The sequence below is a fragment of the Balearica regulorum genome, chromosome 1 (assembly GCF_011004875.1).
Source record: "Balearica regulorum gibbericeps isolate bBalReg1 chromosome 1, bBalReg1.pri, whole genome shotgun sequence".
Lineage (NCBI taxonomy): Eukaryota > Metazoa > Chordata > Aves > Gruiformes > Gruidae > Balearica > Balearica regulorum.
Window position 1 is genome coordinate 39,517,647 of NC_046184.1, and position 16,545 is coordinate 39,534,191.

Here is a 16,545-nt window from a genome sequence, read left to right on the forward strand (position 1 = left end):
CTCCTTAATCTCTTTGCTACATGCCAAAGAGCTGCCTGTAGACTGGGAGCATCACTCCGCAGAAGAAAAATGTGCAAGGGTACAGTGGAAAGTGTGACTGCAGGAGGATGGATGTGGAAGTAGGGGAGAAGAAAGCAGAGGCAGAGGGCTGGAGGAAAGGAACACCAAAGAAAGAGAGGGAAAGCCGAGGGCTACTGCCAGCCTGAAGGGCTTGCTTCAGGGCTTGCGCTGTTCTTGGTGATCATACCTAAGTTTGAGATTTTGTAATTTATTTAGAAACCTTGTCCTGGCTGTGTTTACATGTGTGCACACGTTTAGCTGCTGTTCCCTTAACTGGAGAGTGCAGAGGACACGGCTGTAGTACAGTTAGGCAAGGGCTTCAGCCCCTTCACCCAGGACACTTGACGTAATCTGCGCTATGCCTCTGTGTACATATATTTGTGTGCGTGTGTATAGAAATACCCAGCCCAGTTGTTGAGAGGTCTTTGCACTTTGGAGAGAAAGTGCGGCCTGTCGGGCAGCGGGGCAGGAGGCGGGGGTATGCCTGCCTGGGGGCGGGGGGAGGTCCTGCACCTTGGCGTGGGTGGCCGTAGGGCGCGTTCTCCCTGTGCCTCTTGCTCCTGCTCCCGGTAGCGGCGGCTGCAGCTTCCCGCCCCCGCTTTGTCCGGTAGCCCCGCGGGCGGGCAGAGCCGTTCGGCGGCGGGCCGGTAGCGGCAGCTCCGCCCGCGGGGCTGGGCTGGGGCGGGCGGGGCCACCGGAAGGCTCGAGCCCACGTGTCCCGGCGGGGGCGGGGGCAGGGGCAGGCAGCGGCGGCGGCCGGGCCGGTTCGCTGGGGGCCGGCGGGCTGCCCTCGGCCCGCTGCTGCCCGTCCCCGCGGGGACGCCATGGGCTGGATGCCGGCGCAGGGTCGGCTGGCGGCGGGGTTGTTGGTGAATCTGGCCGCTTCCATCTGCATCGTTTTCCTGAACAAGTGGCTGTACGTGCGGCTGGGCTTCCCCAACCTCAGCCTCACCCTGGTGCACTTCGCCATCACCTGGCTCGGCCTCTACCTCTGCCAGGCGCTCGGCGCCTTCTCCCCCAAGAGCCTACAGCCCTCCCAGGTGCTGCCGTTGGCCCTCAGCTTCTGCGGTTTCGTCGTCTTCACCAACCTCTCCCTGCAGAGCAACACCATCGGTACCTACCAGTTGGCTAAAGCCATGACCACGCCGGTCATCGTGGTCATCCAGAGCCTGGCTTATGGAAAGACGTTTCCTCTCCGTATCAAGCTTACCCTGGTGAGGAAGCGGCGGGGCTGAGGGGAGCGGGAAGGGGCAGGCGTCGCCTCAGGCCGGGCGGGCGGAGGAGGGGGGGGGGGCGCGGGGAACCCCGCGCCCCCCCCCCCCCCCCCTCCGCCCGCCCGGCCTGAGGCGACGCCGATGGCAGCGATCCGGTTTAAAACCCTTCTCTTCACCTCCACAGGTCCCCATTACTCTGGGCGTCTTCCTCAACTCCTACTACGACGTGAAGTTCAGCGTTCTCGGGATGGTGTTCGCCACCTTGGGCGTCCTGGTGACCTCCCTCTACCAAGTGGTGGGTAATGGCCGGAGAGGGCGGGAGCGTTGTGGTGGTTGGTCTTCAAGCTGCTGTCCCTCGGTTAGATCAGATTTAAACTGCACCTAGCCTTGTAGGAAACCCTCCATACTCTATTATTTATTTAAAAACAATAATAATTGTGATAATCCACCACAACTATTGGTAAGTCGTTTAAGGAATTGATCATCCTCGCTGCTAAAAATTGGGGTGTCACCTTTAATGTGGTCATGAGCGTATTTTCAAGGGATAAAGATTGCTTCCATGGGTAAAACTCTGTTTTTCTAGAGAGCACGGGTTCTCTCCTTGCTGAAGCAAGTGCCTTGCATTTGGGCCTTTCCCTAGAAAGGCCATTTTCCAGTCCTTAGTTAATACCATGGTTTGTCGTTGAGCTATTCACATATCATCAGCATTCTTCAATTTCGACTGTACACAGTCTAAGGTGCTTTTGTAGAGAGTGTATTAATGCCAATTACAGGCACAATATAACCTTTCTGGCTGATTATGGTTGAAAAAATAGGTAAGTCCAAGGACTGCCTTAGCCCTTTCTGCTGTAACATTGCACTAACAAGTGCCATGATTTAAAAGCCTCCCAAGTCAGTCCACTGTCATGTTGATGTGATAGTCAGCATCCATTTAAACGTGAGTTTCTTTGTAATAGAGGTGCTGTGCCTCCAAAAGAAGCAAGGCTTTTTGACCTGCACAAGATGATAAATAACAGTCTCTTGTCCTGTTTTGGGGCAGGAGGAGGCAAGAGATGCTGTCTAGTAACTTTAGGTGATGGTGCGTATCCTGGAGAAATGATAGTACCTGAGTGAAATTACCCTGTAGCTTTAAAAAAACCCACTTAGCAAGTTTCTATTGTATACACTGGAATCCATATCGCCGATGAACGTGACTTACGAAGTATTTATATTAAGCGTCGCTCTTCAATATGATGTAAAGGTGCATCCTTTTGCATCTGTCTTCATAGATAACTAACGTCTCTTAAAGCATGCTACATTGAAAATCCAAGTTATAGTCAGTTACAGTCAATATTGAAATGAAATCCAGTAAATTTTAAATAAACTGGCAAAATCAAGCCAATTCTTTACTGGTTTTGTTATCTTCTGTGTGGAGGAAAGTGAGAAGGAGCAAAAGCAGATCTCTGCTTAGGCAAAGGTGCTCAGCTCTATCACAGACAGGATCTGGAATTTATCACGAGAATAAAAGGCAGCTGGCATTTTCGTCCCAGTTCTGCTATTTTTTTGTTCTTCCTCAAGTATAACACCTTACCCCCAGGCTGTGGTAGAAGGAAAGCTTAGGCATGTTAGGGGGTTTTCACTGCCCCTGCATACGCTTTCCCCCTTGCTTCACTGCGCTCTACTGCTTGTGTGCTCACAGGAGACAGACATGCAGGCCTCTGGTTAGGCAAAAGTGGAAGATGCTCAACAGGCTGTTTACGTAGTATTGTCCACATGAGACTCCCTCTGTGTTAGTAGCCAGTTTCCTTTTGCTCAAGTTTTCCATTTGTGTTTGTTTTTCTTTTTCTCATGTTTAACAGCTTTCTCTTTTGGTTTTAGTGGGTAGGAGCTAAGCAGCATGAATTGCAGGTAAACTCTATGCAGTTGCTGTACTATCAGGCACCAATGTCCTCAGCTATGTTGTTGTTCATCATACCCTTCTTCGAGCCAGTCTTTGGAGAAGGGGGAATATTTGGGCCCTGGACGCTTTCTGCTGTGGTAAGGCTTTTATTGACTCTTAAAATAAATAATCATTATAGATGTAGTTAAATTTGATAACAAGATCTGTTTTTTATGAAACAGATTTTTGTACAGTCATTGACTATGATGAGACAGGCATGTGCAAGAGAAACAAACACTTGTTGTGTCTGCCCCACTTTCTCCTAGAGGAGTCTGTCTGTCAACTGATTTACCTCCTTATTCTTGTTTCTGTTTAGAGGGCACCTGAACAACAGGAAAATCTGACAAAATCCAGAAGCTTCCCCTAGTGTATTAAATTAAAAATATGTAAATGCCCTAGTTCCAGCTCTTACTGTCCACTCAGAAAAGATACGCATGCTCACTTTTTGACACTCTCAACTCCTCTTCTGTGGAAGGATGCCAGCATTGGTTGTTCTCTAGAACTGCTAGTTTATTTTCACCAAGGCTATAATTTCTCTCTTTATCCTTCTATCCAAAAAAGAGCCAGTGGCATATTCTTACCATGGCTGATCGTGCTGCTCAATGATGGGTCATTTCTCGTAGCGCTGGAGTTTGTGAATGACATAGCAAGTATTCACTATAATAAAATTGGATATTTTTCCAGAATAGTTTTTGTTATGACCATAAATAAAACATTGTCTCAAAGGTAAAGAATACAGCCTCTATGTGTATGAGTAGCCAGATTTTCCAAATCACTCTTAAAAGCTCACTGAGAGTAAAGGAGAACAGGCTTGTGGTTATATCAGTATATATTTATGGACATCGTACTGTGAGCTACTTACACACATCACCGATGTCTGTACTGATTTGAAGCTGTTTCTATTTTTGTTCTCCGTATGTTTTTCTTGCCTGATATTTTGCAGTTGAAAGTAAAGGAAACAAACTAAATAACCTGAAATGTATCTACAAATGGCCAAAAGCGTGTCAAATTACTGACTGTCCATTAATCCACAGATAATGGTACTGCTGTCTGGAATAATAGCCTTTATGGTAAACTTGTCCATTTACTGGATCATTGGAAATACATCACCTGTCACGTATCCTTTGTAACATTAGTTGTTTCTCCTGTTTCCATATAATTATGTTAGCATTCATTTGAGCTGATTTACTGTGGGAAAATTGTTTGGTAATCTGCCTGCTTTATCTTAAATGATGAAGGTGGAAAAGCACGTTCATGTTTTAGTGTATTTCGTTTCTTTGTTTGGGGTTTTTGTAGATAGTGGCAGTTAACTTACTGACATGACCTTCCTACCTACAAAGAATATTTACCCACACTTTGGTTGCCTTGAGGAAGTGTTGACGTGTCAGTTAGCTTGTGGTGTAGGACGGGTGAAAGGCTTTAGGTGGAGGTTAATTCTCGTAGCTGCAGAGATGCGGGAAAGTTGCGTGAGTTGAAGTCAATGTGATGTACCGTTGCATGCTTTGGATGTAATTAATGAAGTTCCCCAAGTGTTTCTTTTTACAAAAAATAATACTGATATTTGCTATGATCCTTAACAGATGTCTAGGTATAACATGTTTGGACATTTCAAGTTCTGCATCACCCTCCTGGGAGGGTGCCTCTTATTTAAGGATCCACTGTCTGTTAATCAAGGCCTTGGGATTCTCTGCACGTTGTTGGGCATTTTAGCTTACACCCACTTCAAGCTTAGCGAGCAGGAAAGCAGCAAGAGTAAATTGGTTCAGCGTCCATAAAGCAAGGGTTTCTGGAGATTAACAATATTGTGAAGGAAAACAAGTATTTAAATATGCATTGATTCTAGAATGCACAAAATTGCCTCGTTCATTTAGATCTACGGTTTTAGTTTAACCGCCAGGATCGTTATTCTGTAACTAAACCAAATGAACTGAATTATGTAAAACGCTGGGGTTTTGCCATCTCAGTCCGTCCTATCGTTTTCATTAAATTTAAATGGTAACTTAAAAGAGAAAAAGGCACACTTCAAATCGCTGTGGAAATTATACTGAAGTAATTATATTTTTTGCATACCAAATGAGATGATGATGGCTACAGTAATAACACAGAAAAAGAAAAGGAATCCTGCCTTTGTGATCGTGCCAGTATTGCTGTTGTGAAGAAACTTGGAGGCACTTTGATGCAGATGTTCTGGTATGTAGTGATGCTTCCTCCTTTTTGTCTGGTGAACGATGAAGAGGAAACATACTTTGTTCAGTACTGTTAAAAAGAGCCGTCAAGCTCATTCTTATTTCTTGTACGCTTTCTTATATATGTTTGGCTTCAACACATTGATAGATTTTGACTGAAGAAAGTAGATAAAATTACGGGTGGAGAGAGACTAGAGGAGACATTGGAAAACTTGAAGCCACAGGCCAAGCTATAAAAAAGTAGGAAATGGGATCTAAATAGTTCATCTCAAATTTTTCTTTTGGTCCATCAGGACATTAACGAAGTCATTCATGTCTTAGAAAATTCTGTTACTGCTGTCTAATTTCCTCAATGCCACAACCAAGGCTTTACATGAGATCTTGTAAATACTCATGAGCCTAACAAAATCTCTGATTTTGTGGTAATAACCAAATAATTTTGCAGCCCTTGCATGTAGACACCCATGCTAAAAATATTTTTGGAGAAATGTTCGGCATGGTCACCATCTGAAATGGACGTAAAGGTTGGCCTGGTTCTCTCTCCCCGTCTTCAGTCCCACCTCCCTTGCTCCTGCAGCTTTCCGCAAGAGTTGCCTTCAGTGGGATCTGCAGATTTGTCTGTTGTTTTGGGGGGGAGACCCGGGGGCTGTCTGGGCAGCACTGGGTTGGCAGCGTTTCCTCAACAGACAGTCCCCAGGAATGTATCAGAGTGACTGAAGAGTGCAAGGTGCTTCTGCTCTAATTCAGGAATGCTTTGAATATTATTTTATGACAGTATCAAGCACTGATTTTGACAACGTGGAAGGAAGAAGTTGAGTGCTGTTCTATTTAAAAGAAGAAAGAAAAAAATAACTGCTTTCAGTAAATCTGGTGAGAACATATGTTCGCTAGATTTGCAGGGTTAGAATTTATTTGCAGTATCTTAATCCTTTCATTCTGGGATTCGTTTTATCTTCATCTACCTCTAGCAGATTTAGAGAGGGCAGTTATGTGAACAAAAACAGGTATTTAAGTTTTGCAGCCACCAACAGAAACGATATTTAGTTCCTCTAAGCTTTTTACAATATAGGTAACAAGTCTGTGTAAGAAACAATGCAGATCTTCTCAAGCTTGTAAATTATTTATTCTGTTACAGAGTTCTTGATTTAAGAAAAAGTTATTTCATACCATAATACTCTATATATCATTTCAGAGTTAGAAATACCTGAATAACTTTACATCTTTACCAACTGTGTCTTAGACATTTTACTGGTCCAAGGATATTTTTTTGTATACGTTTTTATAAATCTATATAATTAGTTTAAGAATACCACCTAGACTACTGAAAGATGTGTTCAGTCAATCTCTGGATGCATATCCTTCAGTACGTAGACCAAGAAAGCCATTTACATTAATTTGTGCTGTGCACAAGTTCTTCTAAAATGTAGATAGACTGCAAAGACTCTTACAGTTAGAAAGCAACTTAATTAGAAGCCTGTGTGGCAACAATATTTGGGATGAGACTGATGTAAATATATCTAAAGTGGTAGAATGAACAAAACAACCATGTCTGGAAAATACAAAAGACTCCTTAAGGAGAGGAGCAGATCTGCAAGAGAAAGTTAACAGTATCATTCAAACAATACATTATAAATATGGTCTGTTGCTGGAATGTTTAGGTAGTGAAGGTTACTTCAGTGACATGATTTTTTTTCATATGTTCAAGAACTCTCCTTTGAGATTTACCTGTTGTATCGAACAAATAAAGTACCTTGAACTTTGTCATATGGTTCAAAATATTAAATCCAGAAGACTTGTGTAATCGTGGGATAAATAGATCTTTGTATGTATTGTTTCTTTGGATACCATGTGTAGGGTGGGAATAAATTTTTAATCACTTGACTGATATCTGCTTATTGCAGGGGATAAAAGTTGTTCCTGTCTTTTTTCCAACTTCTGCTTGAATTGCGTACACTTTAGGGGTCTAGGTGTGTGTAAGACAAAATGGTGCCACTGGAATTTCTGTCTGTATAAATACTTGGAGGAGTTTGCATGTTTTGCGGCTAAACTTATGACACAAATGAGGGAACTTTTAAATCCTGAGGTAAAGTTGGAGTCTTCTAAAAATTACTGACACATCTCTGGTGGGAAACTTGCTTGTTCTAGTTTTCACTGTATCACTTTAATATGTTTTCCTGCTAATTATGTGCATTTCATTCAGTTTTGGCTTTCCTGAAGGAGAAATCAGAGACTTGGCATCTTTAACAATATGTAGTCATCACCTTGTGTGTGCCATCGCAATTGGAGCCATACTGTACAAAGCCTGGTGTTTACTTTCTGCTTTTCATTTTACTTCATAGTCTACATATGAGTGAACAGTGGTAACAGGATGGACCTTGGTCCTCTTCTGCCATCGAGGGCTTTGCTGCTTATATTGGCATTCTTTACTTTAAAAAGCTTCAGTTCCAGTGGAAAAGCTAGCATAGATAGCAGGGTGTCATTTAAAAATTGGAGCAGATCCAGATGATTCTGATTAAAGTACATGTGACTGGTGGCAAGTTATCTTCGCTAGCCTTTGTCCCTGAAAACACTTTAGAGCAACATACACAAAGTTTTCTCATTTTCCCCAAAGAAATAGGAAATATGCCTTCACTTAAGCGATACTCAGTTCAAAGCTTTGTGTTACCTTTAGCTTTGGTAACTGAGCACTTGTTTGACAGATTTTGCATCTGGTTTTGTGTGACTTGCTAAGTTCTTGCAGGCTGTGGGGGCACTCTGCCAGAGTTTTCCCGTTGATGGGTGAACAGCTACTCTCTCAGGCTTGAGGTTGAAGGAGAGTCGTGTGCTGCTGTTACGTGTATGAAAGGGAGGTTTGTCTTGTGGGAAGTCTACCTTCAGACAGAGCTGCAATTCAGCAGGAATGTATCCTCTTTCTGTCTCACTTCTTGAAAATGAATGCCCAGTGATGGCCCTGGGGCTAAAGCAACATTAAAGCCTTGTTTGGGCTACCCATAGTTTTTATTGAACTTCTTTAAAATGTTAGTGGTAGTCAACACTGGTTAAGTATTAAGGTAAAAATCACATTTTTTTATAATGTCTTATATAGTAGGAGCTTCAGAAGAGTGTTTTATAACATTTTGAGTACAGCTAATGTCTACCCCATGTCTAGTTTGTCATGTTCTGCAAAATCTATCAAAAGTTAATGATGGATTTTGTAATTGGCTGTATATAGAGTTGGGCTTGCCCTTGAGCAATACCATGCTACTAAACACAGGCATACTGTTAATGTATTTAGCAGTGATTTAGAACCGTCTAGCCTGAAATTCACCAATGTGCTTAGGAAAGGAAAAAGAAGGCTCGCTGATAGCGAGAGATCTTTTTATCTTCTTGCTTTTAACAGCAAATGTGAGGCTTGCAGTTTAAGGGAATCTGGAGAGCAGGCCTCAAGTGTCCCTCATCACCTTTCATAATAAAATTTTTCTCCAAAGATGCCTGTTTTGCTCCCACTTACATAGTTGGTGTGTTACCTGGATTTTAAAAGAAGCAGAGTTTGGATTGCAGACTCACAGGTGTTTGCTTGTGTTATAGGGTTTTTTCCTATTAAAATTACATGTTAGCCATTCACAACCCAACTTCCCTATTTAATGAGAAAACAAGAAAGGAATGTTGAATAAATGAAAGGTAGGCTGAACATATAGTGAAGACACTTCGTTTTGCACAAGAATTTCGCTCTACTGTAAAGATTCAGCTCTTTCTGTTTGTTTCTCTACTGTTATAATCAGGTAGATGCACAAAATCTCTCTGCCCGATACAAATTCACCCTCTTCTTGCTGGTGCGCTCTCTCTGATCACAGTCTCAGCCTTCCATTTGACAGCTCAGTTGCTGCGAAGATGATTAGGATGTCAGCCACAGAAGGGTAAGAACATGAAGTGAAAAACTTAGCAGCAGGAGCTGATACAATCTTGGGTAATGAGAAATCCTATTCTAAGACACAGAGACATCTCACCAAAAAGACCTGCGCTAAGCAGTGGGGTGAGGTGTGGGTTTATCTCCAGGCAGGTATTGCAAAGAACGCAATTCTTGCTGTGCTGCAGTAGTTGACAAATTTAGTTTAAACTAGCTTTTAATAATATAAAAATTGAAAATACGACATGCAAAAAAATAAATAGCTGGATTCAGTCAGTATCAAATCTTTGCCTGATGCGTCCCACAGTGATGGTTAACCTTTCTGAGAGAAGGGAGCTACTGTTCCGCCTCCCCTTTGCCCAGTGAGGCTGGGCTTAGTGAAGGAGGGTTTGTGTTCCTGAAAACTGGTCTGCTTTTTTTTCAACTGTATCAGTTGGTCCAATGAAAACATACCACCTTGCCCTACAGAGCTGAAGTCGCTGTTTCTGCTTTCATCTGACTTGGATCGTGCTCCTGTCTTCCTCCAGTATGTGAAAGGTGTGATGGACCTTGGGGAGTAGAATATACTCCCATTGCCTCGTGTAACGGCAGTGTCCAGTCAGCCTCACTGTAGTGAATCCAACCCAGCCCAAAGGGTCATAGTCACAATCTGCCGTTCATCAAGAACTAAAGAAAGGGGAAATGGGATCCCTTTTCGTTGTTTTAGTTGCAAGGCAGTTACTCATCCTTTCAAATTTTAGTCTTTGTCATTTCCTTTCAGTAGGTGCATAAGAAAGCTCCCTTTCCTGTTTCAGAAGGAAAAAAAAAAATATAAAATATATATACTGTATTGAAGTATAATTACGCTATATTCTAGGGAATTCTAGAATTGAGACAGGAATTGAATTCACTGTGCACGTAAATATATTGACCTCACCCAGTTTTGCTTTTTCTTTTCTTTTACCGAGGGACCCTTGACTGCCTTCCAATCTAGAAAAAAATTTTGCTTAAAATACAGGATGAGTCAGATTAACCTGAATTAAGAGGGAATTCACCAGCTCAGGAGTTGCATGTGCCTTCCCAGCTGCAGTAGCTCGGTACCTAATAGGCACAATATCCTGCCTTGATAATGGAAAGGCAGGAATAGACATGGACAGATTAAAAATAATATAACGGAAGTAAATTATGTATTTAGAAGCAAGTAGTGGGGATGATCCAAAGGCTGCGTGAGGATTAACATTGCTAAACTATACTCTGATTTGGTAGTGGCTTCACAGGAATATGAATACAAGCCTTTCATTTGAAGGCACATGGTTATATTTAAGGAGCTCCAAGAAGTCCAGCACGACCATGTGGGCAACTAGCACATGCAGGATGCACGTGCAGGCTAAGAGTGTGTCAGAAAAGAGCAGGATTATTTTTAGAACCATAGATGGCTGTGTCACATCCAGGAAGTGCAAGGAGGAGATCTCTGGTTGAAGCACAGCATAAGAATGTAATTTTTTATGACCTTGGCACAGAAAACAGTTGTATTTGTTTGCTTTCATACAAAGCAGAGGCTGAGAAGCAAACTTGCTGAAAGAAGCTGTGTTTTGGTTGGGCAAAGCACATGGAGTAATCGTGGCTACTGGGACCACAGAACAGAGGTGGCTGTGTATTTTTAAAAAAAAAAAAAGAGACAGTGGATTAAGAGGCAACTGTGAGGTGTATACAGCACATATACCTCTAGGCAGGTTTTTAAATATAAGGTGTAAGTTTAGATGCTTAACTCCATGATTAGGCATCTGAATAGCAGGGCCAGATTTGTCAGTGTGAACTTGTTCCCTTTCGATGGTACTTAATGCAGAATGGCATGTGCTCAATGTTTCCAGAAATGAAGCTGCATAGTTGACAAGTTTGACATTTTTTTTGTCTCCAACTAAATTAGGTATGCTGTTTAACATACCATAACGGTTTTTAATCCTCCTTACTCTTTGGGGAACAAGTAATGCACGCTTCTATTTTCTGTTGCATAACTAACTGCAGTGACCTAATGTTTTGTTTTACAATACACTGGAGTTGCATATTAAACCCTTTGATTAAGATCTTGTAATGTATTACATGTGCACATGTTGATTCCACTTAGGTTTCTGTCTCAGAGCCGAATGAAAAAGCTGCTTGCTTGTATTATACAGCATCGACTGTTGTGAAATAAAGCGTTTCTCTCCAAGGAGTGTTAAGGCAACGTTAAGGTCTTCTGGGTTCCAGAGTGGTTTACTTGTTAAATGCATTTCTTGTGGTGGTTAGTTAACAACTGGTTTCCTATTTGTTAATCCAGTTGAGAGGAGAAACTCACAGTGGTCGTCATACATCCTTCAGGCAATTATGATACCTTTCTGAAAACACATGGTCTCACTTTTCTGAGTGGTAAGATGATTCTTCTCATCAGGATTAACAATGTACCAATGTTTTTTAGCTGGTGTCATTCCCCAGAGACCCACTTCTTCAGCTTTTCTTCAGGTGCAGTTTGCATAAGACTTGGGCCTACAGGTAGAAGAAAAGGAGACAGATGTAGTAGATTTGTTTCCTAAACAAAGCCCAAGCAAAAGTTTCCCATAAAGGCCATTTTGATTCATGCATAGCTTTGCCTTTATTGGGGGTGGATGTGTAAACCTTAATTCTATGCCCCTAAACCACAGTCTCAATGTGGTCCAGCCAACAGCAGAGTAGATGGACACACATGGGAGAATGGCACGGAGCTGGAGTTGCTCGGCACCCAGTAAGTTGTTTTTATACAACTAGATGCAAGATTACAGAACCAGCTGTACTTGGGTGTCATTCAAACCTCGCCTGGGATGCCAAAGAGAGAAATTAAAATACAGGTAGTTTGAAAACCTGAAACTTTGGGAAACTAGCAGATTTAGTGAAAGACGTGCTCTTAGCACACATCATATGAGATGGCAGAGTCACTGGAACGGCACGTTACTGCTTAAACGCACGTGTCCTGCTCCTCCCCATGAACACAGCTTGGGTGCTTGCTTCTGCCCCTTGATCTGCCTGAACTGGGAGATTCATCTGACCCTCTGCTAGGCAGAATGGCCACAACTGGTTCAGCCGGCTGATGCCTTACTGTGCCGGCAGGCAACTTTCAGTGCTGGGACAAGGGAGAAGAGTGACACCACACAGCTAGAAACAGGACTGAGGGACACGGGGCAGAGTGGGGGGCACCTCTTTCAGTAGTCCAGATGTAACATCCATGTGCCCAGCCTCACAAAGCAGGTTTTGAAGGAGAAGGTTTCACACATAAATAAAATGGTGAGAAAGCTGTATTTTCATGTATAGCTACCAGTCTCTCAGCCAGAAACCCTCCCAAGTTTCTCAAGCACTCCACAACATGTTTATATGCCTGTAAGTGGTCTTAAAGTCTTTGGGAGACTGGCTGGCTCTTGGCCTTAGCGGCTTGTTGGTTGCCTCTGCAGCCTCCTGTGGATGGGCAGCTCCCTCTTCTTGTCCCCTGTATAAAGGGAAGATCTTGGGAAGGTTTGTACGTTGGTTCTATTTTTCAGTGCTCCATTTAGCTGAACCAGTTGGTGCTACATCAGCTGTTTCTGCTTCTGTGAAGAGAGCTTTACTCATTTAAGAGCCTATAATAATTCACAGGGTGTCAGACAAATCAGAAATCATTGGGTTATTATTTTTAAAGGCTGGTTAATTTTCAAATCACCGTTACTTGTCCCTAAGCAAGCCAGGATTTAAATATTTTGTAGTTGAGTATTCTCAGTGTTTTCATTGAGTATAAAAGTAAGATAAGCAGTCCTGTGATCTCCAGAGTTTCATTTTAAAAATGGATGTAAGTCAGTGCATCTAAAGATACCTAAAGAAATTATTATAGGATGTGACATCCTTATTGGATAGTGGGATTTAACATTTTCAGGCTAGAAATTAATGAAATGAAACAAACTTTCTGCAAAAGTTGCTTGACAGTATTGGGTTGTAGCAGAAGCAGCTAGAGACAGCTCTAAAGAGGTATTGCTTGCATTGAAAACTGGAAGCCTAGTAAAAATGGAGACCTGATATGCATATATAAAGCCCAGATAAAACCATAAAGTTTCCTTAGTTTTACTGCAGTCATCTTTTTGGTCTTGCATAAAATGATTGTATGGCTGCGTGAACCAAAGGGACTCCCAACTCTTATTCCATGTGCACACACTGACAGTGATGTGAGACAGTACCGCTCCCCAGCTACTTGCGGCTTCTCCTCTTCCAGAGACAATGGTCCTTTCCCCTCTGTGTCAGCAAAGAGGAATGCCCATGCCGTGCTCTTCCTTGGATGCAATCATTTGAGTAACGGTTTAATGTGCCAGACTGTGAACTGAACTAACTGAGATGTGGGTAGTGATCCCACCAGCTTACTGTGTTGCAAGGGCAGTAACTTTTGCTAAGAGAGTAGAGTCAACAGCAGAGGGAAGTGATGTCTTGAGCTGAAGCAATTTTATTTGCTAGAGCTGCTAGATCAAAGCCATAATGGCAACAGCAAATCATGCCTGCTAGTAGGCAAAGAAATATCAGGATCATAATTTTGGAACCGTGTGGGGGAAAAAGCTTTGAAAGTGAGGCTAAGATTAGCCACAAGATGAAAGAGGATCTCGCTTCCCAGTCTTTTATCAAAAAGTTGCCACAGTAAAATGTGTCTATTTGCTGTCACAAAGGAAATTCCCTTAATATCTGCCCAAGTGGAATGCAAAATACACAACTGAGACATGCTCTCTACAGCTGTCAAGATGTGTATTTCCAAAGAAGCTTTCACAGAAGAGAACAGGTTCAGCTTGAAGTACAGGGCAAATGAGCTATAGAACAGCCCGTAAATTACCTTCAGAAATCTCTTCAATGATACAATCAACCCAAGTCACCTTGCCAAGAAAGCTTTCAGCTCCTTTGCAACACAGGACAAGCTGGCTAGGGCTAGCTAAAGTCATTATCAGTTGTAACACCTACTCCTTACTTCTCCCTAAGTAACACCTGAGGGAAACTTCTGAGAATTTGGACCCAGTTCTATCACAGGAGATACTGCAGGGGCTTATCAGCCTAGGTGACTGATACCGCAGGTAATGGCAGAACATTCAAGGCATGCTTAGATGATAAGGGGAAAACCACTGAATGGCTCCCTGCCTTCAGAAGGGGTTATTTCCCCATTTTCATCTCCAATTCTCTCTTCCAGCTGCATGTTCCTGCTGCTTTCCTTGTGATGTCTCATGTGCTCATGTGACTGTATGGTAACACAAGCTGATATACTAGGAACAAATAAAAGTAAATATCCTGCTACTGCATCAGCTACATCTGTGGGCAAATGAGCCAAAGTCAGCTCAAAGAAATACTTGGCTGGGAATGCACAGCTCCTGGCAAGGCCATTGTTTCAATAGGGCATTAGATGGGCTCGGGTCATTCTTTCGGTGAGATATTTGATGGGCTCAGCTGCATCACCTACCTGTGCAAGGTGGCTGAGTCAAGCCAACACTGCTTCCGGAAAAAGTCTCACCATCAGAGCTTGCAGCCAGCACTGAGGAGACAAGGAGGAGAAGAGGACACCTCTTTCACAGCCGTGTGCTCTGAAATCAGCCAAGCTTTCTGTAAGCTGCACCTTCAGTAGTGCTGCTGCCCAAGCTAGCTGGAGCAGATCCCACCTTTTCCCCAGCCTACCCATCCACTACCATTCCAGTGAAGTCCTGGCCCAGCCACTGTGTAGCTACTCAGGACTGCCTCAGGGAACTGATCTGCAGAAAAAATGCATTATTTCTCAGGTGTGCCAGATCACTTTATGCCCCAGACACACAAATATCTGTCCTAGTATAACAGAAGGGGCAGCAAGAGGATGGAAGAGGTGGATGGGAACAGATCTCTGTGAAGTACCATGCCAACCAAAGAAACACATGCTGAATCTTCACTATCTCACCATTAAACACAACTGTTTTAGTGCAGCTGTGCAGCTGAGTAAGCCCCAGCACTGACAGGTTTCTTTAAGCAGAGCAGGTATAGTAGATAATGTGTCTGATTAGGGATCAGGAAGAGGGTAAGACAGGCCCAAGTCAATGATCTCTGTAGCTTTACCTACATCCCATCTGGTAAGAAAGCCGAAATGACATACTGTGGCATCTCCTGCACTGAATGAGTTAAAGATCAGGATAGGCAATTATCTGCCAAAAGCGGTGGTCTATATTCTACCAGACCTTCTTCAGTAGACATTGGGGAAAACAAGTGTTCTCTTGAATCATCTTGAAACTCTGCATTTTGGTGTTGAAAGCTAGAAGGCCCGTGCTCTCAAATATCTCACTGCATTGCATTTCTGGATATGTTTGGGTGAGGCTTGTTTTACTTAGGTGAGGAAACTGCAGCCTGAGTCCTGACAGCCAAGTCACGATGCAGCAATATCTTACAGACCCACAATGATGGACTTGGGATTTTCCCCTTGCGAGTAACACTACCCTGGTGTATTTCTCTCAGAGTGTTCTACCATGCTGTTCCTCCCTCTGGCCTTGGCTCGTATCTGAACAACATGGTGTTGAGATAAGTAAGGTGGGTCAGAAGTCAAAGCCCGGTGCCTGCATATCTCTCCAGGTACACAAAGAAAGGCAGAAGAACCTGCCAAGAAAAATGCACAGAATCAAAGCTACCACAGCTAACAAGATTATTTTTAAATGACAGGGGTGAACTGAGTGCTAAGATGGACCCTGTGAAACCAGCTGAATGAAAGAATGCCAAAAAGTCTATGCATTTGCTTTCTCTGGAGGCAAGAGATAACAGAGATGTTAATACATCAATGAAACCAAACAAAGCACAGAACAGTATTTTGCATGGCTTCTTCATCTGCAGTTGGAGTTCAGTTTGTGTCCTGCTTTTCCAGTGATATCAATGGGTTTGTGCAAGTTTTCTCCATTTATTTCTGAGAGCCTTTCTTTGTGTGCTGTAGATGGAAAAAACCCTTTTCTCCACCAGATGGCACAACCACCACCAAACCTTCACTGACAAGGTCTGGTCTGAGGCTGAAAGCTTGTAAACAGAGGTAATGTCTGTCAGACCAGCTAATGGAGCCAGGGGAAGCGGCAGAAAAACAAGCTTATTGGTACGCACGTCCTTCAAAAATTCATATACCATTTGGATTAAACCTTGCCTTCCTGATAAAGACTCTGATGTTATCCTGATCTGTATTGCCCACTGGTAGTTAGAAAGAGGTTTCAGTTTGTAGGGCAGCTGGGGTGGGGGATTTCCCTTGCTTTTCCTGTTTCATATTTAGTAAAAAAAAAAATATTCTGGTAAGAAAAACAAGTC

At 43.0% G+C, this 16,545-nt stretch overlaps 1 protein-coding gene across 2 annotated transcripts; it reads left to right on the forward strand.

Moving 5' to 3' along the window:
• Positions 1-761: 761 nt before the first annotated feature.
• On the forward strand, positions 762-7,288 carry SLC35E3 (solute carrier family 35 member E3). Of its 2 annotated transcripts, XR_012834163.1 has the most exons (6): positions 774-1,274; positions 1,459-1,569; positions 3,132-3,290; positions 3,509-3,578; positions 4,227-4,309; positions 4,781-4,809. XR_012834163.1 is itself a non-coding variant. In XM_075746278.1 (5 exons), the coding sequence occupies exons 1-5, from the start codon at positions 885-887 to the stop codon at positions 4,965-4,967; spliced, it is 930 nt and encodes a 309-aa protein (XP_075602393.1). In that variant the 5' UTR covers positions 762-884; the 3' UTR covers positions 4,968-7,288. The 2 variants fall into 2 exon arrangements, 1 of the variants encoding a protein (XP_075602393.1); XM_075746278.1 differs by lacking the exon at positions 3,509-3,578 and having other exon boundaries at positions 762-1,274; positions 4,781-7,288.
• The last annotated feature ends 9,257 nt before the right edge of the window (positions 7,289-16,545 follow it).

Bases quoted from the DNA above. Each gene is read 5' to 3' on its own strand.
- SLC35E3 (XM_075746278.1), top strand. From the start codon at position 885: ATGGGCTGGATGCCGGCGCAGGGTCGGCTGGCGGCGGGGTTGTTGGTG. The intron at 1,275-1,458 runs GTGAGGAAGCGG...TCACCTCCACAG, and splicing joins TCCGTATCAAGCTTACCCTG to GTCCCCATTACTCTGGGCGT. The intron at 1,570-3,131 runs GTGGGTAATGGC...TTTTGGTTTTAG, and splicing joins TGACCTCCCTCTACCAAGTG to TGGGTAGGAGCTAAGCAGCA.